Genomic DNA, 25667 nt, shown 5'->3' with positions numbered 1-25667 from the left:
GGGCGGCGCTCTCATCCAAGTACCCAGCTGGGCTCTGCTGCCCCGAGCCGTCTAGCCCCTGACGCTCCTGCATCCCGCACACCAGACCCTTGCAGGGTGGTTCCAGTTCCCAAATGTGCTCACCTGACACCTTGTGAGCCGATGGTAGGCTGTAGTCCTGGTACTGGGGGGCGTAACACTGCGGGGGGAACCCACTCTTGGTGTTCTCCCCCGGGCTCATGGCAGATGGCGGTGGTGGCAGGTGTCTCAGGGGCTGTCCTAGGCCTCTCATGGGATTTTGGGTGAACTCGTCTGAAAGACCAATGCCAGCAGGTGAAGGCAGTGCCAGGCCAAGGCAGGGGAGTGCTGTGAAGCCCCCAGCGGCCCCCTTCCTTCACAAAGGGTGCTCAGAGCTACAGCCAGCTCCTGGGGGATCAGTGCCCAGAACTTCCTGACTCTCGTCTGAGCCTATTGGAAAGTGCGGAGGTGGGTGCGTGCAAGGTGGGGCACAGGACACCATCCTGTTCTGCCAAGGTGCAGAGAGGCAGGTGCCTAAGACCGTGGAGGAATCCGGATGGGCCTCTGCAAACGCTGTCCCCCCCCCAGCACCCCGGGGAGGCCTGGGCCACTGCTTACCATTGGGGATGTTTGCACTGAGCAGTTTGTCGGGAATCAAAGGGCAGTTCACGTTGCCCCTGAGGCTCTTCATCCTTTTCCATACCTGATGTGAAGTGCTGCTGCCTGGTGGATCCCCCTAGAGGTAGAGGGGAGAAGGCCAGAGAACCAGGTCCTCAACCCGGTCCGGGGTAGGGTGGGCCTGGAAGGGGGCTGGTGTGCTCTCTGAACAGCCACACCCACCCCTCTCTGCCGTCCCTGGCAGGCCCTCTGAGCCCTCACAGCTGTCATGAGAGTTTCCATCCAGCCCTGTCTCCATCCATACCCAGCCCTCCACCCCATGGGCTGCAGCGGGGAACCCAGACAACACCAGGCAGGTGGCTCACCCCGCTTAGGTCTTGGAAGGCTTGTTCCTCATACTCTCGCTGTCTCTTCAGCTTCAGCTTGTTGGACAGGGCTACCATGGCCGGGCTCATCACATCTGGGCCTTGGGGCCCAAAGGCCTTTGCGGACCTGTAAGCCCAAGAGAGTGAGCAGTGAAACAGTGGGAAGGGGAAGCTCCACACCTCCTAGGCCTTCATCTGCTCTCAGTGCCTTCAGAGGGCCCTTCCAGGGCTAATGCTTGACTATGCTGGCTCTCGGAGCCAAAGGGCAGGTTCCCGGAGGAGGGGCAGTGGGCTTGAGATGCTGATGGTTCCAGGCACCTGTACCTCCCTCCACATCTGCCTGCCCAGCTGTATCCAGACAGCCTTGAGGCCTGACCTCATTTGTGGCTGCACATTGGGTGACATTGGTCTTTAAGACCTCAGTCTCTGCCCTGCCTCTCCCCTGCACAGCCTGGACTGCTCCCCGGTAAGGACCAGTTCTGGGCAGGCACCCCAGGGAAGCATAACCGGTGGTCCTGGGATCAAGAAGTCCTAGACCAACCACTGCAACCTGGCCCAGTGAGCACCCCGCTGATTGACATGGGTGGTGCTGAGGAGGCCGCTGTGGTGGAACCAGGGATCAGCCATAAAGGCTGGGGAGAAGCAAGGACATCTTGTATGCTTTTCTCAACCAGGATTCCAGCAGAGAAGTGAGGAACAGTCATTCAAATACTTTTTGGCATTCTGTGACTCAGATGAGGAGTCCTGGCCTGAAGGGGGAGACAGTGGTGTCCAAGGCCCCTTCTCTCCCTTCTCTCCGCCTCGGCCCTGACAGAAATGCGTCCTGCTCCAGGCCTCACGTACCTCAGGGTGATTCCCCCAAGGCCTCCACCCTTAGAACACAGAGAAGGCTGTGGCAGGAGAGGAGGCAGGGAGCCTTTCTGGGGCCCCAGAGACCGCCCTCCCGCCCACTGTAGGAGCCTCTGCTGATGCAGCCAAGGGTCTCTGCCACTCACCTTTTCTTGAACATGGAGAGATGGGGTGAGGTGATGGGGGGCCCCAAGGGCGATGGCCCCAAGGACTCCGTGTGCTGATCTGCAACAGGCCACTTCGTGGGCCCGAAATGTAATGGCGGGTCAGGGGGCCACTGTGTACTGGATCTGCCTCCCATGGAGGAGAGAGGGGTGCTGGCTTGGCCACAGCACGGTGGCAGGGACACCTTATTCCCGCCATCAAAGAAGATGGAGGACATGGGCTGGTGCTCAGGCTCTATCTTCTTGCTTCCCAGCTGCTGCTGATACTTATCCAGGAGGAAGGGGCTGTGGGAGGCCATCGGCGCCAGCGGCTGGAAGATGTTCGTCATGGTACTGAAGCAGTGCTGGGGGGTGGACTGTGGCTTCTCCGGCAGGAGCCTCTCCTCTGGGCAGATGGGACTGAGCTGGAAGTCTTCACCGTCCATGGGGATGTAGGGTGCCAAGGTCTCCAAGTCCAGCTCACTGAAGTCCGTCTGAGGACAGAGTGGAGGCAAAGGGGTGGTGAGGATGGCATGACCCCAAGAATGCTAGCCCAGCCCCTGTCCATCCTTGCCTGTGTGTCCTCCCTCTCGCACCCCCTCAGCAGCGTCCCTTCCTTGCTCAGGCACTGCCCTTGGCTCCCCATGGTCCACCAAAAGAAAACTCAGACTCGTCTACCCAGTGTGCAGGGCTCCTGGCATGTGATATTAGCCTTTCCATGGGTTCATGCCCTCTTCAGTCTGTGCCCTGAACCTCCATGCTCCATGCAGCTGTCCCTGCACGTTCCACACTGGTGGCACCACCTCACCCAACCTGAAACGCCCTCCTGTCTCCCGTCTGCCTGTCCAGACCCCTCCTTCTACCCTGCGGCCCATGGTGCACACACCAGGAGCCAGGGACAGCTCTGTCCTCATCTCCTTCATCTATCCTCCCACAGGCCTGAGCACAGGACGAGTGCCCAGGGTCCGTCCATGGCCTGCTTGTAGAGTAACAGCTGCCCTGCTGGCAGAGAAACTTTCACTCGGCAAGTACTTAGGTAACATGCTTAAGTACTGGGCACAGTACTGATGGGTCCTATAGGACCCTGATGTGCACAACAGGACGTACCCAAAAGCCCATGGAGAAAATGATACCCTCGCTGTTGGGGGGTGGGGTATGCAGCTTAGTGATGATGACTCCCTGTATGGCATAGTGCAGGAGTGGAAGCAGATGGCATCAAGTACTGAGCAACCCCTCGGGAGTTCAGAGGACAGAGCAGGAAGGGCTCAAGCACGGAAGTTTTGCCGAATTGCGAGAGCTTGCGCCAGGCAGGCCAAAGAGACCAGCTGCGCAGCAGGGGGACTTGTTAGAACAACTGGGCCTGAGACGAAGGGGGCTGAACACTTGTCCTTGGGGCACTGTGAAACACGCACCCATCTCATCCCTGTTCTTATCATTTTTAAGAACCCCCACCTCTGTGCATTCCTGAAAAGTTGTGTGTAAATGAAAATCTCTGCCAGATGCCATTTTAAAATGCATTAAAGGTTATTTCAGAATCCTAAGGTGAAGGTGTGTGTGAGGAGAGTTACTGTTCCTTATTGTTTATAAACACCTCACAAATCTGGACATGCTCTTTATACACAGGGCTTCTTTAAGAAAGGTTCGGTGGCTTTCTCGGTGCACAAAAACTCAGCCTCGATAAAGAGCTCCCAAGGTGGATTTGGTGAGCAAAGCAGAGGGCAAAGGTAGGAGAAGGGGACTACTGCAGGCCCCACTTCCCCGTTACGACCAGGGCCTTGGCCACACGCCCCCACTGGTCTCTGTGACTGAAGACAAAGGGATGGGGCTGCCAGAATGGCTGTGAGCCTTCGCCTCCCCTCCCGCCAACGGGCAGGTGTAGCCCATCTACCTGAGTGCTGCCCTGGTCCTTTGCCTCTGTGTCCATGGTGAAGAGCTTCTCGATCACCTCAATCTTCAGATCATCATTTAGAGATGTGTAGTAGTCTCCGGGGCTGCTGGGCTGGGGGCCAGGAAGGAGAGACACGAAGTCAAGAGTAGGGTGCTGGTCTCCCCAGAAGTCCCAGGTGAAAGAAGTATGTTTCTAGACTCACAGACTCAGCTCCATTCCATGGAACAAGTATGTGTAGAGGGACCCCTGCTGACAAGAGGGCCTTGGCCGGCGGGGCTCTGGAGACCATACAGCTATCTGCCTGGAGCAGGACGGTGACTGTCCCGCACTGGGACCGAGCTACGGGCTCAAAGCTGTGTGCAACTCGGCCCCCATCTCCAAGGAACTTAGGGTGTAGATGGGGGTGCAGACAGTAACGGCAAAGGCTGGGGCAGCGGGCAGGTAAGCATCCGTCCCCACCGCTCTACGGGGTTCTGGGCTCACTGGAGGGGCATGCGGGCATATTCCTGTTTGGGCTGTCTACTCGGCCATCCTGCAGCAGTTAAAAGGAACAGCCCACCCTTTCCATGTCCTCACCCCAAGGCAGGGTGCTCACCGTGGAGCAGCTGCTGCTGCTGCTGGTGGCACTTGGGGTGGCGCTCCCGGAGGCCGCCGCTTGGGGCACAGTGAAGGCGGGCAGGCTCCCGTCCTCGCTCTGGGTGCTGTGGCTCCTCAGCTCTCTGGGCCACGGCTGGCTTGGGGGCAGGAGGGCGCTGTTGTAGGATGAGGACTCCTCGAAGCTCTGGCTCCCTGCAGAGACAAGGGCCTTGCTGGTTAACACCCACGGCCACTGGACTGGCCACTGGGCTTACCCCGTGGCAGAGAGCCCAGAGGGTGCTCAGAAGGCCCTAGGAGGGTCTGAAAGCAGGCCTGGGGCTAGGTCCTCAGCCTCCGAGGTTGGGCCGCAGCAACGAGCCCCTACCAGGGACTGTGAGGCAATGAACTATCTCCCTTTGAAGGGAGCACCCTCCTGGAGGATTTCATTGCCAGGGACTACAGGTACTGGGACCTACTTCCTTGACAGGTAGTCAGGAATGTCCACGAGGAGGGGGTTGTAAGAGGAAAACAGGGCAATTTGCCTCAGTACTGCCACAAAACTGGGAAGCCACAAAACTTCTTGTCCTGGGGCCACTGCCCTTTATAGTTTCTGAAGTTGCAATCCCCAGCTGGCCTCTGCAGAGCACTTCCAGAGGGCACAAGCCACTCTGGGATGAGCACAGGGAGGTGCTGCTGGCCCTGGGCCAGGCTGGCGAGGGTGAGGGGGCTCACAACCTGGGAGCAGGGGGCTTCCCAGGGACACATGGAAGGTGTTTCCAGCATGGGCAGGGAACAGGGGCTGAAACTCTGCCTGGGGCCACAGGACACACGTCTCCACTAGACAGAACAACATTTCTTTCTTTCTTTTTCTTTTTCTTTTTTTCTTTCTTTCTTTCTTTCTTTTTTTTTTTCAGTGCATGCACAGGTTTGGGGGGAAGGGCAGAGGGAGAGGGGAGAGAGAATCTTCCAGCAGATTCCACGCTTACTGGGGAGCCTGACACAGGGTTCAGTCTCACAACCCTGAGATCATGACCTGAGCTGAAATCGAGTGTCAGATACTTTACCCACTGAACCACCCAAGGGCCCTATGGACAAGCCAGCATTTTAAAGAAATAGTGCATATGAGGGCATTGTCCTGGGCCAGAATCTTTCCTCCAGCCATATTTCTGGAACTATTTCTATTATTTCAGCCTGCCCCTCTCCCTAAATGAGCAATCTGTCCTTCAAAGCCCAGGGGATGGGGATCGGCCCTCACTGTGAAAACAGGCCAGTGGCCTCCCTCATCTCAGGCCCTCACTGCTCGTGTTGGAGAACCAGTGACTCCTCAGAGGCCACCGGGCAGCCCTGGTGGCTCAGCGGTTTAGCGCCACCTTCAGCCAAGGGCATGATCCTGGGGTCCCTGGATCGAGTCCCACATCGGGCTCCCTGCATGGAGCCTGCTTCTCCCTCTGCCTGTGTCTCTGCCTCTCTCTATGTGTGTGTGTCTCTCATGAATAGATAAATAAAAATCTTTAAAATAAAAAAAATAAAGAAAAATAAAGAAGAGAGTTCCCCACAACCCCACCCTCTGCTCAGGACCTTGCAAAGTCAGCAGTAGGGCCATCTTACTCCACACCATGTGTCACTCTTGTGCTCAGCACAGTCTGGCCACCAGACCATGGAAGGGGGAGGGGTTAAGGAAGAACTGAAGCCAGGGAGGCCTGTTCCAGTAAGAACTTCCTCCCCACCCCCACCCGCACCCCACGAGAGGGTTCAGCAGGCCCCTGTTCAGCTAAGAAGCACCCACCGAAATCCAGAGAAATGATGGCATCTCCTGCAGTAGGGGCCAGCTGGGCCAGCTCCTCGGGCTCCTCCTTCAGCTTGGTGAACAGGTAGTCACTCTTGTCGGACACCGCCACCTCGCCACTGCTGTCGAAGAGGCTGGTCATGGCCATCAGGTGGGGCTTGAACAGTGATTCCGTCTGGTCCATGGAGAACACCACATCGTTCTTCTCAATCTCACTGGTGGGACGAGAGGTGCTTCAGACCGTCCACGTTTTCTAGCAAAATCCTTTTATGCCTCCCCCCCCCGCCCGACACATGGACAACCAGATGGCTAACCCTTTCAGCCAAAAAACATGGGTCCAGATGCCTGCTAGCATTTGTAAGGAACCACACGGCAAACTTTGGGGTCATGGAGGCAGCAACCTGGGGAGCGCCCTCTGGATATGGATGCGTCTTGGACGCTGTCTTATTACTGTGTGGGGGCTGCACTGCACACACGGGTGTGATGGTTTCTGTTTTTGTTTAACGCTAGCAGTGACCGGCTCCAACTTTCTCCCCAGGCACCATGGAGTGAAGCTGTTACATCTCTCCTGGAAAGCTGGAGCACTATCACTTTCCTTATTCCTCATTTTATTAAATGACAATTATGCTGTCTGCCTCCCCGTGTGGGTCAGAGCCATGACACAGAAGACAGATGGGGGAAGACGCAGGGGTGAGGGTGGGGGTGGGGAGAAACCCTTGGGGAGGGGAAACCCCAGACATCCTAGAGTTCCTGAGACACCTGTGAAAATCCTCCGGGTCCTAAGCACTACACAGAGCTCGCAAAGGTAGTGCCAGGGTTTCCAGTAGGTCTGCCTTCCCCGGGGCCTGCTGCCCTCCGTCTGGGGAGCTCAGGCATCCTGCACACCCAGCCCCTTGGCCCCGACAGGCTTACCTCAGGACGTAGTTCACGCACATGATGCATTGGGGCTGCAGGTTGCGAGGGTTGTAGATAACCGTCCCCTGGGTCTCCAGCCACACGTAGCCCCCGTGCTTTGCAAGCATCCGGTACTGGCCGCTCACCACCTGACCTTTGGTGCACACTAGGGGAGAAGAAACGGAGCCCAAGGTCAGGGAGGTTTGTGGAGCAAGACCTCACAGGGACGGTGGTCTGGGGGGAAATGGGATGGGCACCAGGACAGCAGGGACCTCCCTGTGACCTCTTTCCTCTTCCAATTATTCTAAATGCTCAGTTAACACTTCTTTTACTGTATGCAAGCACTGAGAAGGTGTCCCCCACTCCCCAGTCCAGAACGCTTCATCTGCTCCCATTAAAAAAAAATGAATCAATACGTCTCTTAATTAAAGTCGATTAATGTTAGAATTTCTGGTAGTTTTTTTGAACTGTGCATGCATCTACTTTCATTCCTTGGGACTGCATTCTTCAGGATCCTAGCTCCGACCTCCTCAAGTCACAGAACTGGAACAGGCATGGTGGAAGCATTAGGAAATGTCGCTAGCATGGGGACTTTGGGAAAAGAGCAATCCCTCTTAGTTTCAGTTTCCTCTGCTGCAAAATGAAGTGCTGATAAAAATAATAGTAAGGATGGTAACGATCATTGTTAGCTACCCGCCATACCACATGCTGAGGCCCAAACCTGCCTGCCTGGCTGATCAGGTGCAGAAATGCTGACTGAATGTCCCGGGCAAATGCTGTATAGGAAAAGCTACCTCTTCCCCAGAGTCTGTAGAGAACGTGGTGAGGGGCCCCACAGGAGAATATCCACATTCTCATTAAACAAGGAGAACTGCACCCCGTTCTCCTGGTAGGCTTAGGGGCCACCTCCCCATTCACCACCCTGGTGAGGCTGAGGAGGACAGCTTGGTTCCTACTAATTTACACTGATGTTTCTCTGGGCACATTTTGCCCTCTTCAAAAATCGAACACACATCTACCTCCAAGGTGCAGAAGTACTAACTCGTGTGTGTACGACGCTTTGCAGTGTTCAAAACTGTCTCAAGATGAGCTCAATGCTGCAAAGCAACTAGAACTGCCTGGCACATAAGCCGTCCGTAAGGATCAGTGCTCTCATCGGCTCACGTAACATGCAATGACCCCGTGAGGTGTCTCTCGTGATTCCTGTTTTATATCTGAAGAAACTGAGGCCGAGAACTCCCGGGTAGTTTGCTGGAAGGGCCCCTTAGTGGCAACAGTAGACAGGATCACAGTCCACATGAAAGACTCCCAATCTAAGCTTTCGGGGTTTGGTTTTCATTTTTAAAATCAACTTCAGGGAGGTTTTAATTCACCTTTGATAGACAGGCACCTACCTGAAGCATACAGGACAACGAGTTTTGACAAACAACTATCACCACCATCAGAGGTAAACAGCTTTACTGTCAGCCCACCACCACCAAACTCCTGAGGCCTCTGCCACTCATCCCCATCGCCACCCCGGCTCCCAAGGCCACCCCTGATCTGTCTTGTGTCACTATGTGCTGCTCTTCTCTCCATCTGCATATAAGTGGCATCGTACAAGAGTATGTACTCTTTTGTGTCTGGCTTCTTTTCACCCAGCATGTTTTCCAGATTCCTCGTGTTGCAGGGATTCATGGTTTGTTCCTTTTTACTGATGAGCTGTATTCCATTGTATGGAGGTACCATAATGGGTTTATCCATTCACCTGTAGATGGATGTGTAAGTTGTTTTCAGTCTTTTTGTTTGTTTGTTTATGAGGAATAAATCTGCTATAAACATTTGTGTATACACATCTTTGTATGGACTGTGGGTGCAGCTGGGGGGACGGCGGCCAGATCACAGGCTAAGTACATGCTTTCTTTTAGGCAGCTGCCACATTCTTTTCCAAAGTGACCTGTATCACCCTGGTCTAGTTGTTTGTTTTTAACACAACCCTGAGCCCCCAAGAGGAGAGAGATTGTCGTCTTTTGACATGAAAGGAACTAAGGCCAGGGGGACTGTGGCCTGCTTAACAGGCCAGTAGTGACGCAGTATGAGCTGGACCACCACACTGCCAGCCCAGCACTCTCTGCGTCCCCCGAGCCGCCATCCACTGGGAAGCCTCCATTTGCAGTTGGTCCTGCGGCAGAGAAACGATTCTTGCACAATTTCAAGTGCCTGGAGTTAACTTATTTAGACGGATCTTAATGCAGACAAAGTTCAGGGCTCTTAACTCTTTTTGATGAAGCAGCACAGTGAGCAAAGGTCTTAACTGCATTTCTCGTGATTGCAGGCGAGGGCCTGCTCTGGCAGTAGAATGTAATTATGCCTGCTTTCTAACCATCTGCTCATTAATGCCAGCCTTGGTGAGGGGCCTGCTCCTTGGTAGATAGGCCATTTATGGCCTTTAATCTTGTTTTCCTAAGAGCACATAATGTCCTCACACAACAAAGAGAAACTGCCCCCCCAACTCTCCCCAACCCCTACCCTCTCCCCCTGACACCCTCCCCCCGCCCCGCCAGAGTAACAATGTATAAATTACTAATCCATTTGGAAATGATGGCTTTCAATTATCTCAATCTGGTTTGAGGACAGAGCTTCCCCAGTAATTTCGACAGTAAACATTCACAGGCTAAAACACACATTCACGTGGAAACTTGGGATGCTGGCGTATAAACCTGGACTGGCCTCTAAGTTGGACCTTCAATTATTCCACAGCATTAGTGTGAGTCTGTGGTACAACTTTATTTGCACAAACCCAATGGCACACACACATACACAGAGAGAGATGGAGAGACAGAAATAGATGCTTCTGTTTTAGCTGGCATTAACCCAATTTTCAACCCACACAGACTTCCCTCTACTGGATTTGGGTTTGCTGGTACAAGGCTGCTGAGCTCAGAGCAGCTTTACTTGGCTCCATCAGGAGAAGAAGGGAGCCTATGATTTCTGTTTGGGTTGTGAATTCCCTTTAAGTGTTCCTAATGCTTAAATATACGGATTCAATAAAAAGTACCATACTTCCCTTTGGAGTCAGCGGGAAACTGGTAAGACAAATTTTTATCCCAGCTCAAAATGTTTTAAGGATCAAAGATTTTTAAGAAGGAGGAGAAAATCCTTTACCATGCCTAGTTGAGAAGTCATCATTTTTCTTCCTTTTGATAGCAGTGTCCTCGGCTCTTTTTACCCCAGAAGACAAAGTACAATACTGTCCTCCAGGAATTCCCAGAAACTTTTATTATTGCCCCGTGCTTTGACTTCACCCCTGGCTGAAGAAGAAAGCTGGACCTTTCTCCAATTTTACGTGTAAGGAGGAAAGGCCCAGGAAGCCAGGCCCTGGGGAATCCATGAGTCAACTGGGTCAGGGCCCAGGTCTTGCAGTCGCAGTGTCAGGATGACTTTGGGAGCAAGGACCACCATGTAACAGAAAAGCATGGGGAATCCCAGCATGCAGGCTGGAACCACATCCTACAATTTCAAAGTTGGGGCAGGCTAGGGTTGGGTCACATCCACAGGCACATGAAGGTAACTTCACCTCCATCCCCCATTCTCTGGGTCCCTGAGTGAGGCTGGATCTAGGCTGGTTGGGTTTTTTTTCCTGCCAGACAGTACAGTGAGAAACTTCTCTGAGATATCATAAGGGGCTTTGTTGTTTTGTCAGCTCAAACCCCAAAGCCACAAGGAAAAAGCAGAGAGACCAATTAGAAAAAGAAGATCTCAGTCCATCAGAGGATATTAGCTGTGCTCACACACAGTTTATGGGTTGCTAACCTGTTAGCTGCTCTGAACTCAGCTGTCCTGAGGATAGACAATGGATTTAGAAACAACAGACACACAGCAGCATCTCCATTTTCTCTACCACCACCCCAAACCACAGCGAATCTTGGGGTCCCAAGACCAACCAGGCCACTGTGAATCCTGTTAAGACTTACCCATTTTTAATCCTCCTACGATCCTCTCGACACCTCTGTCTGCACTACTGTCAGTACTTATTTTGAAGCTTCTTTCCCAAATACATGTATTACCCTTGGGTTTATTGCTGACTTAGTGCCTGCATTTTATCAAACAGTGCTAGACACTGTGGCTAAAGATATGAGCCACTTTGCTCCCACAGAGCCCAAAACCCTCCTCTTCCTTCCGAAATGAGATCCCTTCAATTGATGAGCAATCCTATAAATTTCTATGTCCCCCAGCTGGCCAAGTATAGGGTTATAAGCCCAAAGTCCTTGCACGTTGATGGGCTGCATGGATTCAAGGAGACTGTCTTGGATCACCTGCAAAGGGGAAGGCTACTTTGGGAATACGGGCCAAGTGAAGGCACTAGAGTTGCCCTGTGCCATCTAGTAGCCACTACCCAAGTGTGGGTGTTTAAATTTAAGCAAAATTAAATTTCTAAAAATTCAGACCTTTGGGTATACTAGACACTTCATGTGGGCTATACAGATGTAGAACATCTCCATTGCAGAAAGCTCTACTGGACAGTCCTATTCTAGTATCCTTTCATAACTCAGGCTTTCTTTCAAGTTACAAAGCACAGTGTCCATATGCCACCACTAGTTTGCCTGGACAGCCTCAGACTGAGTTCTCTGATTCAGCAAACGAGCTCTTGGAGAACCACGGCCTACCTCAACACGTGTTACAGTGCTGCCCTACTACCTTTGCCTGTTTAGCCCCATCCTCCCCCATTCTTCAAGGCCCAACTCAACGGCTCCACCCTTTCCTTTCCTGAACTCTCCCAGGCCACCTCTTCTCTGAACGGGTATACTTGCTTCTACAGCATACAACCCAGTTGACTTCATGTCCTCTTGTGTTGTTCTCTACAGGGTTGTCTGTCTCACAGGGCTGTGCAAATTGCTGACTGCACAAGGGTGCTGGGTAGAGGTGAAATGTGGGGACCGAGGTTCAGCCCACCTTTGACTCTAAGCTTTGTGCCCTGGTGTGGGGGTATCCCCCTGGGGGATGGGGCCCTTTTCCTGATTTGTGTGAAGTTGTCACCTGGGCTGGTGGCAGCCTCAGTTCTCTAATCATTCTGAGGGCACAGGTCTTGTCTGTCACACAAGACGGCGGCTCTATGAAGGAGGGAAGCAGGTCTTCCCTGGTCTCACAGGTCACACCCCACTCAAGGCCATATTCCACAGATATGAGGGAGCCACACAGGGGTGCTCCAGGAACTTACGGTTCTGGTGACTTTTGGTCATGTTCTCTGAGTCCAGAGCATGGTAGAACTCATAGGCTGAGCGGCCAAGCAGCTCCTCGGGGTGGTAACCAACCAGTTCTGTGATTCTAAATGAAGAAAAACATATATATGGGGAGAGAGCCTATATGAATGTGGGCAGGGGCTCAAGGAGCTAAATCCAGAAAGTAAATCAAATGCACACATTCAGATGAAAACACTCCAGGCTTCCTGGTCACCCCATTCATCCAAGTTAAAAAACAAAAACAAAAACATGGTGGTCAACCTTCAATTGTGCTTCCGCCCAACCTCTACCCCTCCTGAAGTCATGTTTGGAGAGTCAGGGGATTTCCTAGCCCCCACCTCCAATATACACATACACCTCGTCTCCCAACAACCCCTGGAAGGGACTCTCACCCCACCTCACCCCCCAGCTTTTGCTGATGAGGGAGATCCAGGGAGAGCAGACAATCTGCTTGGTGTCCACACAACTGTCCAAGGATAGAATAAGAATGATTACCAGATTGAGCTCATTCTGATTACCAGATCGAGTTTATTCTACTTCTGGGTGATATAAATGAAAAGTGAAAATAGTGTGGCTTTGGTGGGGAAGAGTGTGGAGTCGGCCTTTGTCTGCATGGTAGGCAGCGAGTTAAAAGGAAGCTGGGCCAGAGAGCCCACCCTGTCTTGTGCATGATCTTCACTCCTCTGAGTGCCTTTCCTCAGGTGCTGCCTGGTGACCACAGGAACTTCTTGGACATTGGGTTTGCCTTCCATGGTACTCTACCTGCTCCTCCCCATTTCAAGGAAAGGAGGGTGGGCAGGAAGTGCTGAGAGGAAGAGATATGAAATCAAGGTAGTAGAAATGCAGCTCCTCTTTACAATTTGATAGGTGGGCAGCTCTGAAATGACAGGGCTCGAGTGGCCTAAATGTCCCTTTCTTCCTCCTGTATGGTGTCTAGGTCTCATGGGAAGTGGGCAGAGAACAGACAAATGTGGAGAACCATGAAGGATCACTTAACACTCTTAGGGCTCCTTGCTCTGCTCCAGAATCATTGAAGAAGCCCCACCCAAGAACCACCAGATTAGCCACTTTCCCACATCACACCTACATATCAATTCTTGCAAGCTTCGCTGTCTCCTGCAGTTTTTCTAATGGGCTCATTGTCTTGTTTACTCGGCCTGCCACCAGTCAGAAGTGATGCTATACTCTTATGATTACAAGCTCTATTTCAGAATGCAGGGCTTCGGAATCCAGCCCTGTCATTTATCCCCTTGGAAATTAACATCACAGAGGGGGAAGTAAAAGCAGAGAGCACAGAGCAGAGAAGCAGGGGCTCCTCGGTTCCTGTCCCTAGTCTCCAAAGTGCCTCTGCATATATCTCCCAGAATTAAAATATGTGTATGTGTATATTGGAGGTGGGGGCTAGGAAATCCTGACTCTCCCCAAATAGGATGGAGATCCTATTTCCATCTTGCACGCCCCAGGTAAGCATCTACCGCTTTCCCTATCACCAACCCCTGTTGACCACTATCATTACCATGATCAAAGGTAAATATACCGGCAGCCCGAGTGGCTCAGCGGTTTAGTGCCGCCTTCGGCCCAGAGCCTGATCCTGGAGACCTGGGATCGAGTCCCATGTCGGGCTCCCTGCATGGAGCCTGCTTCTCCCTCTGCCTGTGTCTCTGTTTCTCTCTCTCTCTCTCTCTCTGGGTTTCTCATGAATAAATAAAATCTTAAAAAAAAAAAAAGGTAAATATACTCCACCTAACTTCCAGGACCCTCTGGAGTCTGGTCTCCAACTTCCACGCGATTTGAGTTTCACCTAACCTGCAGCATGTGTTACACCCTGTGCCCTGGCAGACTGCTCCGCTCCAAGCCCCCCACACCCAGCACACCCATTCTTGCTGCAGAACCTCGCCACCTTCTTTTCTCCTCTCTTCTCCAAGCCCTGATGACGGCAAGGCCAACTTATGGCCTGGCCCTCTCCATTGAGCCCTCTCTCATTCCCCCAGCCCCCAGTGATGTCTCCTCATGAAGCCCTAATAGGTGAACCCATGTCAGAGAATTACCGACGTCTTAGGTTGCCAACCCCTGAGCTCAGGGACCACTTTCTTCTTTGGCCTTGCCTATAATGGGTGCTCAGTACATACTTGAGTAGCTGGCCGGTGGACTGATTCTCTCTTAGGACCCAGTATAGCCAGAGCCCTGTCTGTCCCAGGACTCCTAAGGGATCTGGGTGATAAAGCTCTACTTTTTCTCCTAGAATGTGATTAACTCTGTCAATGGATGTCGGTGTGTGCGTACACACACACACACACACACACACACACAGCTCTCAGCAGGACCCCTCATGATATTCAATCCTTTCTTCATTCTGGAAGGCATGTCTGGTGAAGAGAAAAACTCTCTGCCTTGGTGGGACTTAGGGGTTAAAGCCCTTGTCAAACAAGGGGCAGCCCAACGGGGCTGAGCGGCTTAGGCCTCAGCTGATTCAGCCCGGTGGAGATTTCTCCAGTGAGATTCCAGCAGTTTGCTTGCACCAGCCAGTGGCTCTCAGACCTGGAGGATGTGTCCCCTCACTTGGCCCAGAGCAGAGGGGTCTCTGACCTCATCAGCAACAGACCTGTTCCTTGGCAGCCCGATCCAGGGCTGCCCAACAGCACCTTAGCGACATGGAGACTGGGGGAGAACAGGAGGCTGATAGAGCAGTGCTGGTCCTTCCTTCCCTACAACCACGCAGCTTTCCGGTAGGGTCTGGTGCCTCTTGGAGCTTAAGCCTGGGAATAGGAACTGTACCAGTGGGCCCTGCTGACAGGAGGCTGGCCGTCAACAGGCTTGCCGATTTGCCAGATAAATTGCTTCTGTTCTTGGGGAGGGCTAGAATTTTCTAGAGACCCTCAAAAGTAAGGCTCTTCTGGAAAAGATATAGCACCACTCCCTGAAGAAATGAACTTTTCTTTCAAGATTAGAATCTTTAAAACGTCCAAAGTAAATGTTTATTATAATCAGCCTCGTAATATGACATCTTTAAAATCTAATTACTGTACCATGCATTCAAAGGCACACAATGGGCATGTTTTGGAAATGGACAAACAAACCGAGACTTCAGAATTGCCAGCTAGCTTCCCAGGAGTGGCCTTCATTTATCTTGTCAACTAAAATAAATATTTAATGTCTCCTTCTTCATTTCTTTAAACAGACTACTATAAAAACTGGGAAATACACATACCCCAAACACAATTGAAGAACATTCGAGTTGTCAAACTTCACAAAGCCAGGAAACCCCAACTTGAAGCTAATGGTCATTCGCCTCCAACTGCAGGCACGCAGACGCCAGTGGGGAGGTTAATGAACCCGGCTTGTTTATAGGGTCAGCTACTGTAATTCGGAGGGCCTTCCCTGCTAATGTCCCTGGGTCCCAGAGAAGCCTGTGGAGCTGGGCTGTGATAACAGTGTCATCTGCTCTCTCCATCAAGGGCAGGGAAACTGTTTTCTTTCTTTTCCTCTTTCTCTTTTTCTTTCTCTCTTCTCATTTTCTTTCTTTTTTCTTTCTTTTTTTTTCTTTCTTTCTCTTTCTCTTCTTTCTTTTTCTCTCCTTTCTCTCTCTCTCTTTCTTTCTTTCAGCCCTGACTCACTGGAAAAAAAAAATCAGCCTGGGGTCTACTCAAATTTAAAAAGTCAACTCAGTAGGGCTGTTCTGTTTTTGAGAAGTGGGAAAAGTAAAGAGGCTTCATTTACCAGATTTCAGAAATGAGAACGGAGGTCACTCTTTACCAGTAAAGTAGAAGAAAGAGCTCAAAGATGAGCTGGGGAGAGAGATGGAGACACCGACAGGCAGTCATAGGAGGCAGAGAAAGAAGGAAGAAAACAGAAAATATGGAGGAAAAAGGTCATTATATTCTCAAGTGTTTCACCAAGTAAATATGTGGGTCAGACCGCCGGGCTTTGGACTTCAGGATTAAATATGTCTTCATAATGTAAGATGACAGTTACTCATCATCCTGCAACCGTTCTCTACCCTTAAATGCTCAGAGGCTCATTTCAACACGGATTCCCTGCTCCTGAGTGCCAGGAAGAAAATGATTCTCTTGGCTACAGTGCCCAGGCTGTTGCCTCAACCGGCAGAGGGAATCCAGCAAAGGCCGAGCTAATAAGATGGCCCGCTCCTCCTCCCAGTGAGACCGCCAAGCACCCATGCACCTGGGACACCAGCATCCTGACTGCAGACACCCCTGCCTGGAGTCAGACGAGGTCTGGCTGTGCTTTTTACCCGTTCCCTACCCGGGGAAAGGATCTGTTAAGTCAGTTAATCATGTAAACAAGATAGTTAGAGCGTATTTTAAACTATTTAAGAGGATAGAAGTTTTAGGAACTTTGTTTTCCAAAGAATGCATTTGCTAATAAACCATGCTTATATTAAAGTCTGCTTTCTTTCCTTCCACGATTCTGGTGATGGCCTCTCCCGGGCAACAACCCGATTCACTTCATTTTGGTTTCTCTATGTGCTCATAAGCTTTGGTGTGGCGTTTTCCCCAATAATACCCAGACTACTCACTCAGATTTCAGTGCTTTCAGCTTATATATATTTTTACACAGATTTCACTTGCCTTAAACAATGGTACCTATGCCCTATATTTTCCTCGAATGTTATATGGTCACATAAAATCTTATACAACCAGCTTTGCCGTTAAGGGACAATTAGTTTTCACCTTGTTGGTATGACATGTTACAGGTGTGGTGACTTTATACCTAGAAAGACCGCCCTACCTCAATCCTGGACCGACCCTGCTCTGAGTGCCGCCAAAGGCCTCCAGTGGCCTTTTATTACCTTGAGACCCATATGCAGTAAGAAGTTTGCCTCAAATTGTAGCAAGAGAGGAGCAGATGGTGTAGAAGGAATCATTTTTGAATTACGAGGTCGATTAAACTTTGAAATAAATTGCAAAGAGAATTTGTAGAGCTGCCTCTTCGAGGGAGTATTTGACACAGACTAGACAGGATAACATCTAAGCATTTCTCATATATATGCTAAAACTCTGGGTTGATTTCAGAACACTCTCATCTAGAGGAGACACAGGGAGAGTGCTCAAAGTTTCTTCTAACTCAGGGATTTAGACAAATTCACTATTCACTCTTATGTAAGATGTGTGCAGAAAGGCTAAGAAATGTGTAGGTCTGCAAAAATATTTCGAATATACTATATAGGAAACTAAGAAAGTACACATAATATATTAATCTCAAAGATCTCTCTGGATTTTAAAATTCCACCCATTCTCTAAAACAGTACAATAAAAATAATTTATTAAATGTATCTCATTATGCAATGAAGGTGTATAATCTTTTACTATTAATCTGCCTTAGGTTGGCCGATTTTCTTCTTGGATTTCAAAATTCTTGCCTTTGAGGTGTTTTGATGTGTATGTATCTCACACCTCATGGCTCTTTATAATTTTCTTCACTGACCTTCTCTATATGATCTCCAGCTCTTCTCTGTCACTATTATTATCTGTACCATTCCTGACTTCTTGGCATAAAAGGAAGTCATCATAAATTTGAGCCAGGCATCTCGAATTTGTGATCTGAAACACGGGCATCTTAACTTATCCAATTTATTAAATTTCTGGTATTATTATGCCTTCTGTTGCCTTAATCCAATGGCAAAACAGGGCATTCTTTAACTGTAAAGATGCCATGATCCTCTTCATTAATCTGAAATTTTTCACTGTTAACTGTGATACCATTTTCTCCCTATTGTTACTGATCCTATCTATACAATCTGCTTTTAAAATTTGTTTCTCAGATACAGGAAGACGACTACAACCGACAAAATCACAGTGGGATTCTGTGTATTTCTCAGCCAGCCCATCCTCCTTGATGCCGGGCTCCCTTCACAGTGACTCTCTTTCGCCGCTAGGTGGCACCTCCCCATGAATTTAAGAACCACTCCATTTTAGAGTCAAACTTTTGGGAATAAGTTTGACTTATTCCCCCTTTACAGTGAACGCAATGCTCTACTTTGTACCATTCCCTGTGGTCCATTCAGTTGTTGGTGTCTCAATATCTAAACTTTATGGAGATCAGGAAATAGCTCTTTTACTTCTTTGATATAATAGTCTCTGGCACAGGGCTAATTAGGTACACATCACGTGCTCAGTAAATATGTTTGTTTGCTGGTTGCTCAGTATTTTAGGAAAGGGAGTAGAACGTTCTATATGAGTCATAAATGGAGAAAGTTTGTCATCGATCATAGCAATATAATCAGGACATCCCCCTTCAGCCTTGCCACCACTTTGCTTCCCTGGTCAAGAGCAGTCAACCACACATATAAGTGTGACAGACGTGAAGTGTCACAGATTTCATGTTTTAAAATGTCTACTATGTTTTAGATAATTACAAGGCCTAATATGGTCCTCTGACCCTTTATTAAGGGAAGCAAGACAAACGCGTTCTGAGTCATCTGCGTGCCTGTACTCAACTCCAGATGCTTCAGAGCTGGTTGTTTCAGGTTCCATCGACTCTGGGATGAGTTCAATGTAAGATCGCAGCCTGCTTTTCTCTCTTTTGTTTTATTTCCCCTCCCCTCTCTGTCCTCCCCCTTCCCTTTTCTCCATAACCTTTTTCTTTTTGCATTTGATTATGTCTGTGGTCTTTCTACATTGAAGACAAAGTGCTAAACCGGCTTTAAGAATGACTTAGTGGATTCTGATTGCCTTACATTTTCATCAAATTCTTTCAATTTTCCTTATGGGAAAGTAATCCCCTTGTGGGAAATCATAGCCCCTCAATGTGTGTTAGTCGTCATCAAATTTAGCAAATTCCTAGATTTAACAGAAAATGGAAAGCATTTACCCCCATTAACTATCTTATATAAGTGTTGGGTTTTGAAGCATTGATCTCAGAAGGGTATTAAGGAAACAGAGAGAGAGAGAGACAGGGAGAGGGAGAGCGCATGCTTGCACTTGTGTGTGTGCATACCTTACCCCATTCTAATGAGAGTGAAAACAAAACAAGCTACCAAAACCAAAAAATCCCAGTCTTCATCAAAGCAATAGAGAAATAGCACTTAGGGATTAAGGACTTATAACAGTCACTTTATAAACTGTCTAAGCCATGTCTGTGCCCTTGTTAACTAATCTGCTAATCGGTTAAACACAACTTCCGTGAGGCACAGCATTCTGTGTATTTAAGTGCCGCTGCGTTCATCCCTCCAGCACCACTGGACTCCGAGTTTGGGCCATGTAATTAGGTTTCTTAAAAGGCAAGATTTTGCTGAAAGTGCAATGTGTCCAGCAGCACTGAGAAGCAGTATCGCCCTCCGCACTCTGACTCACAAAGCCCTAAATCACAGGTTCCCCCAAGCCAGTATCGACTCTGCTGATAAGCCCTGAGCCAGACTAAGCAAGCAGTGCATGCAGGGGTCTCTCTCTATTCCGTGTCCCTTTCCTCTTCAACCACTGTGAGGCCCATTCCTCCTGTTTTTATCCCAAGCAAAGTTGCTTTCAGGGAATGACCTGAAACTCATTCAGAACAAGGCAATGAGTGGAAGACAACCTCTGATTACTCCTTTTGGAGATTTTTTTCTTCATTTTAACAAGACCAAAGTCTTTAAGCTTAAAAAAAAAAAAAATCTCTCTCTTCTCTTATCTAGAAATGACAAGTTATTTTCTCAGACTGCAGAGTTTTCCCAGTGCTTGTGGGGTCGCATTAGGGATGAGCTTCCCTCAGAGGGGTTACATGCAGCTCACATCTTCCCAGCACTACAGCCACTGCTCTGGGCTGTACGGCGAAGGCAACCACAGTGCCACCCCTCCCTGGAGCCAGACCTGTGGGCCACGCAGTGGCATTTCCCATGCCACCTCAATAGACTAGAGAGGGGTGCACATCATAGAACTGTGTCTTCTGCCCAAAATGCTCATTTGAATGCAAAGCCTCCATCTGAGAAATAACCTTACACACACACACGGATTTCTCTAGTGTCTGCCTTTGGAACAATCTTTATCTTCAATCTTCAACCTGGTCCCAATAATTACACTATTAACTACTGTAATCAGTGTTGTGTCAGAGTTCCAGGACAAAAGTCTTCATATGTGACATTTTCTCCCTATGAGGTTAGAGCACTTCTCTCTACTTAGAGAATGGCCTGCTGCCTCTAAGAGCCTGAGTCCTGGCACCATGGTGGTCAGAACAGAGGACAAGTATGACTCAAGGATCCTTTCACAAAAGTCCTTCAACTGTGCCTTAAGTGGAGGCCAATTCTAAGAAGGGACATATGCAATCTCAGGTACTCCTTCAACCACTTAAAATAAAAGAACAACTTGTAGTGAGAATAACCGCTCACCCAAACATTGAACTTGAGCCCAGGCCATCTCACCAGAGCTGATACTCTGAACCACATCCCTCTCCCATAGAATTTCCAGTGGGAGTTGGTTTTGAGGGTCAGGATCCAGCCTAGCTTCCTTCATCAAAAAGCCTTCAAAATTAGGCTGAGCAGTGGCTGGAATGGAGGTGACGCAGAAGGAGCAAAGGCTGATGGTAGAGCTCATTAAATGGAAGAGAACAGCGGAAGCTGTGCAGCCATGGGGCAGTTTCCAGGCCAGACCCCAAAGCTCCCAGCTGGCCTCTGAATTGCAAGTGCTGAGGGAGATGACTAGACTCCAGTCTCCTGGGAATGGAGACTGGCCTGGAAATTTCCTCAGGAGCCTGACACATAAGTGGAGGGCTCTGTATACACCACAACTGTCAACAGTGCTACACAGCACAACAGCTCAGCTCTGCTGTCTGCCCCTGACATTGCCCTCAATGGGGAACCACCAGATATGGTATGAGGGGCCCCTTAACTGCACGGATGGGATGACATAGTAACACACGTCCACAAACTTGTGCCCAGCAATGCAACATCCATTCCCCAGGCCCCTAGGTTTCCCACAGGCACAACCACACACACATACATGCAGGTGGAACACAGCCCTGCCATGGCACACACACTCCTGGGCCCCACCTGTCGTCACAGTAGGTGAACTTCATGTCCATGCTGTGGCGGCTCAGGAAGGTCTTGCTGTCCAGGGGGATGTCCATGTGTGATGGGTGCTGGATGGGTTCGCACATGATGATAAGGCAGGAGAGCAGGGGCTCCTTGTAGCTGCAGAGACTACTGTGAGGGGGGCAGTTGTTGTATACCTTCACCTGGCCAGTGCAGTGCAAGACCTGGAGACCAGCCATGGAGGGTCAGACGTGGGGCCAAAGAGCATGGTCTCAGGGTGGGGGTGGGGGCTTGGGGGGTGGGAGAAGGGGACCCCAGCCTGGCATCATTCTACCTTCCAGGTGGCTGACTTGAGGTTAACGGTCCGGCCTCTGTTGGTGACTGTGCACTTCATCCTCATGAAGAAGTCCCGCTCTGTGGACATGTCTTTGCTTTTCTTCCCGAAACCAGGGCCTGGATGGGGAAGAGGAGAGGGAACTCTGAGTGGGGTGACTATGGTTTTATGTTTATATTCAGGAGAGGTGTCTTGGTGCCATTTTCCAGGTAATGTGTTGTTTCTATATCCCAAGAATCTGCTCCCTTAGCACCCGTGGCCTGCCATGAATTCTGAGTATCATCTTGGCCAGTGGACTCATGTTTTCTCATCTCTGGCTTGTCTCTCCAGCCAGAGTCTAAGCTCCTGAGGGCTGTTCCACTGCTTTGTTTCCCCCCTGCACCTAGTGCATAGTCAGAGCTCACTGCACGGTGGCCAGAATGTGGACACATCTCTCCTGGGGCAGGCTCGTGTACGCTAGAAGGAACTCTAAGGGACAGTCGAGGTGAGACCACCATCTTCTCAAGGGGATAAACCTCTCAGATTAGAAATATCTCTCAGACACCCCCAGTTTATCCTCAGTCCTGTCCATCACTAATGTGAGCCTTCCGGTGCTGTTCTCAACCTGCCACAGCTGCATCCAGGACACAACACCATCAGCTTTCTCCCTATAGTAACGTGTCAAGGCTCAAGAGAGACTGCTGGCCTAAGCCTCCTGAGTTTGGTGAGCAAGTTCACTTCGAGGATGAACGCAACACGGATCAGATCTTTTCTCAGCCAGAATTAAGTAAATCACCAAGACAAATGACACAGCCTCCTTCCAGATAGTCTGCAAATGCCTGCTCAGAGATTTCCCCACTTTCCATAAAACAAAGTGACGAATGCAGTCCACACCAGCTGAGTCCCCCTTGTCTGTGCCTAAATTCTGCCTCCACCACTACCATCTCCACCCTGGACCTTCCCAGGTACACTCCTGCCGCCTGGCCAGCATCACAGAACAAGCCAGAGCCTTTTTTTCCCCAAACAAACCTCCATAATCCTCTAGAGGGCCCTGATTTATTTGATGGGTGTAACCACAAAGAGCTATGTCAAATGGATTTTGGCATCTCTGACTCTATGTTAAACATTCCTAGGGGAGCCTGCTAAGTAAGAGAACAAAAGTGAGAAAGTGAATCTTTTTTTAAGAGAGAACATTTCTCCATCATGATTATAAAACCATCTCTTGGGATGCCTGGGTGGCTTAGTGGTTGAGGGTCTGCCTTTGGTTCAGGTCCTGATCCCGGGGTCCTAGGATGGAGTCCTGCATGGGGCTCCCTGCTGGGAGGCTGTTTCCTCCTCTGCCTGTGTCTCTGCCTCTCTCTGTGTGTCTCTCATGAGTAAATTTTTAAAAATATTTAAAAAAATAAAAAATAAAACCATCTCTCCAAAACTTAATGATGTTCCTTTCAATTTTAATTCTCATAGGTAGGGTCTACATATCGTGAGATATTCTTGTATCCTGGGGTGTGGACCCACGCGAGGACTAGTTCAGGTGCTGGGAGTAAGTGGGCTGTAGGGACACATGTGTGGCTGTGGCATGGGTTACTCTTGTTCCTCCCAACTTGCTAACCTCTGGATCCTCCCTCATTCTGCCATTTGGTTAATCTTTCTAAACGTGGCTCCAGTCAGATTACCCCAGCCCTGCTCAAAAACTTTCAAGAGCTCCCCTCGGTCTACAGGATAAAGTTCGAGGCCCTCCACCCAGCCTTCAAAGCCTTCTACAATTTGCCTCATGGTCTTATCTTCCTCTTGGTGTTCACACTAACCCATTGCTTCTAGCGCCAGTGAGTCCACTCAGGCCGGCGCCTTCAATGAGGATTTGCTGATTCATGGAGTTTGATCCCAAGTCCTTGACACATGGACCTAGAGAACTAAAGTTCTACTCAGATAAACAGAGTAGAATCATGCTATGAATCATGGTACTTGAGAGCTGGAAGGTCCTAGACTTTGCCTGGTCCAACACCATTAGTCTGAAAGGAGAGGTTCTGAGGAATAGGGCAATGCAATGACCCGCTTCAGGTCTCACAGTCAGTCTGAGACTACGTCAGTGGCTGAACTCGGCTGAGAACCAAAGGGCCAAAGGGTTTCTGGAGTGGAGAAGAGGAGACTTTGGACCTCCGTAGGCTTCCAGCACATGCTTTAGAAAGAGAATCAGAAAGTCTGACAGCCCCTGCCTCCTAGAAGCAGACAAGATGTTTAAGCAGCACAGAGAAACCCCTGAACAGCCCATGGGGTGCCCTCCAGCCTGTGTGCTCAGGAGCCAGGTGGCCTGAGGACTAGAGGTGGGGGAGCAGAGGGGCTGGGGGAGACCGCTAGGTGGGGAGGGGGGTTGGAATTCTGTATGCTGCAGGCTCAGCCTGTCACAAGGGTGGAAGCAGGCCCTCGGAGTGCAAGCTTCGGCAGCGAGTGCCTCGCAGAAGCCCCGCCTCTCAGGTCAGGCTTGGTGCCATGGCCTGTCATTCAGGCTGGACAAGCTCACACCCCCCAGTAGGGACAGGCCAGAGGTATTGAAGGAGATAGACCGACATGGGCCCATCTGCCCAGAATGGTGTGGGAATCTCTGGTTCAAAAGGGACCCTGAAAGTCACTGAGCCCTGCTTTCACTCAGAGCTTCAGTCCTCTTGGCAATATCCTCAACTGTGCCTTTGCCTGAAGGTCCCCAGTGATAAGAGATGAAGCAGCAGCTCTGACAGTCATTGTGAAGTGCCTTCTGCTTATGTGGGCCCTTCCATCCACGGGCATCCACTGGATAGCCCCACAGGTAGGGCACAGTATGTGAGATCTTCTCAATTTCTTCTCTGTCAAAAACTAGCTGTTGTGGGTCTTATTACCAGGAGACCAGATTCAAGCCTTGTCCTCCCGCGGTATCTAGGCTCCAAAGGTGGCCCCAGTGAGTCATGCCTCCCGATAGTCACGGCCTTGTGTACTTCCCTCCCACACCAAGCAGGGGCTGGCTTATAACTCCCTCTAACAACAGAATGGGGCAGAGTAATGCTGGGCCAGTTTCAGGATTAAGACTTTAGAAAGTTTGGCAGCTTCTACTTTTGCACTTTGGGGGCCCTGGGTGGATGTATCAGAAGTCTGGAGAGGGAGGGGCTCTGGAGCTCCACAGAGTGAGAGAAAGATCCAATCCTACCAGTAGCCCGGCTGAGTCCCAGCCTGCAGCTACCGGCAGAGGTGCAGGGGAGCCGTTCTGGTCAATCCACTTTGTACGACCCCTGGACAATGGCAGCCCAGCTGAATCACACAGAGCCAGGAACCGCCCACAGAACCCACAGAGTCATGATAGGTAATAAAATGATCGTTTAAGCCACTACATTTTGGGTGGTTTGTTATACAATGATAGACAAGAGCAATAGCTTTCGTGAACATCTGGGCACAGGGATGTGTACTGGTTTTGGCGGTGGGATTTGGCAGAGATGCTGGCCTCTTGGGAGGTGAGGCCTGCTGGAGACAGTGTCCTAACCCCAAAGACTACCCTCCTAGCATGGCATCAGGCACCACAATGGGCTGGCCGAAGACAGCTCTGAGTGCCAAGTCCTTCTGGTACCCTCCATCTCATGCCATAAGCTCTGCTGGATATTTTAGGGATGCCAGTTTTTTTTCTGGATCATGATGATGAAGATCCATCAGCCCTCCATTTGTAGACAAAGGGAATGCAGATCCCCTCCCAGGTTGTATAAGAAGGAATAAAACACACAGTGAATAATACTTTACCACTTTTGAGACTCAGGTTCTCACGAATCTCCTCGTGGTCACAGGGATGAGTAAAGTCAAAGATACTGTGTCCTGTTAGCTCCACCTGTTTCAAAAACAAGGTTGGGCTTCATTATTCCTAATGCTGAAGAAGCTTCCAAGAGGCAGCTGAGCTACTGTCCAGGTCAGGAGATAGAGAGCAGACTGAAGCAGGTCTTTTGTATCCCAATCCAGGGATGTGCACAGACATCCGGACATAACAAACTACTGCTATTGATGACAAAGACCTGACTCCCAAGGGTTGATTCACCAGCAATGCCAACCC

The 25667-nt window shown here is 50.1% G+C and overlaps 1 protein-coding gene across 1 annotated transcript in view; it reads right to left on the bottom strand.

Moving 5' to 3' along the window:
* EPAS1 (endothelial PAS domain protein 1) overlaps positions 1–25667 on the bottom strand; it is an 86388-nt gene that overhangs the window by 2738 nt on the left and 57983 nt on the right. Inside the window, exons 4-15 of the mRNA XM_025992587.2 lie at positions 25364–25448; positions 21629–21747; positions 21313–21518; positions 12314–12420; positions 7135–7282; positions 6223–6437; positions 4456–4649; positions 3861–3971; positions 1976–2466; positions 981–1107; positions 616–733; positions 124–291 (exon numbers count right to left, since the gene is read on the bottom strand). Of these exons, the coding sequence (XP_025848372.1) occupies positions 124–291; positions 616–733; positions 981–1107; positions 1976–2466; positions 3861–3971; positions 4456–4649; positions 6223–6437; positions 7135–7282; positions 12314–12420; positions 21313–21518; positions 21629–21747; positions 25364–25448 (2089 nt within the window). The remainder of the gene's footprint in view (positions 1–123; positions 292–615; positions 734–980; positions 1108–1975; positions 2467–3860; positions 3972–4455; positions 4650–6222; positions 6438–7134; positions 7283–12313; positions 12421–21312; positions 21519–21628; positions 21748–25363; positions 25449–25667) is intronic.

This window comes from Vulpes vulpes, chromosome 16, assembly GCF_048418805.1.
Source record: "Vulpes vulpes isolate BD-2025 chromosome 16, VulVul3, whole genome shotgun sequence".
NCBI lineage: Eukaryota > Metazoa > Chordata > Mammalia > Carnivora > Canidae > Vulpes > Vulpes vulpes.
The sequence above is the reverse complement of the archived record's forward strand: the minus strand, read 5'-3'. Positions and strand labels throughout refer to the sequence as shown.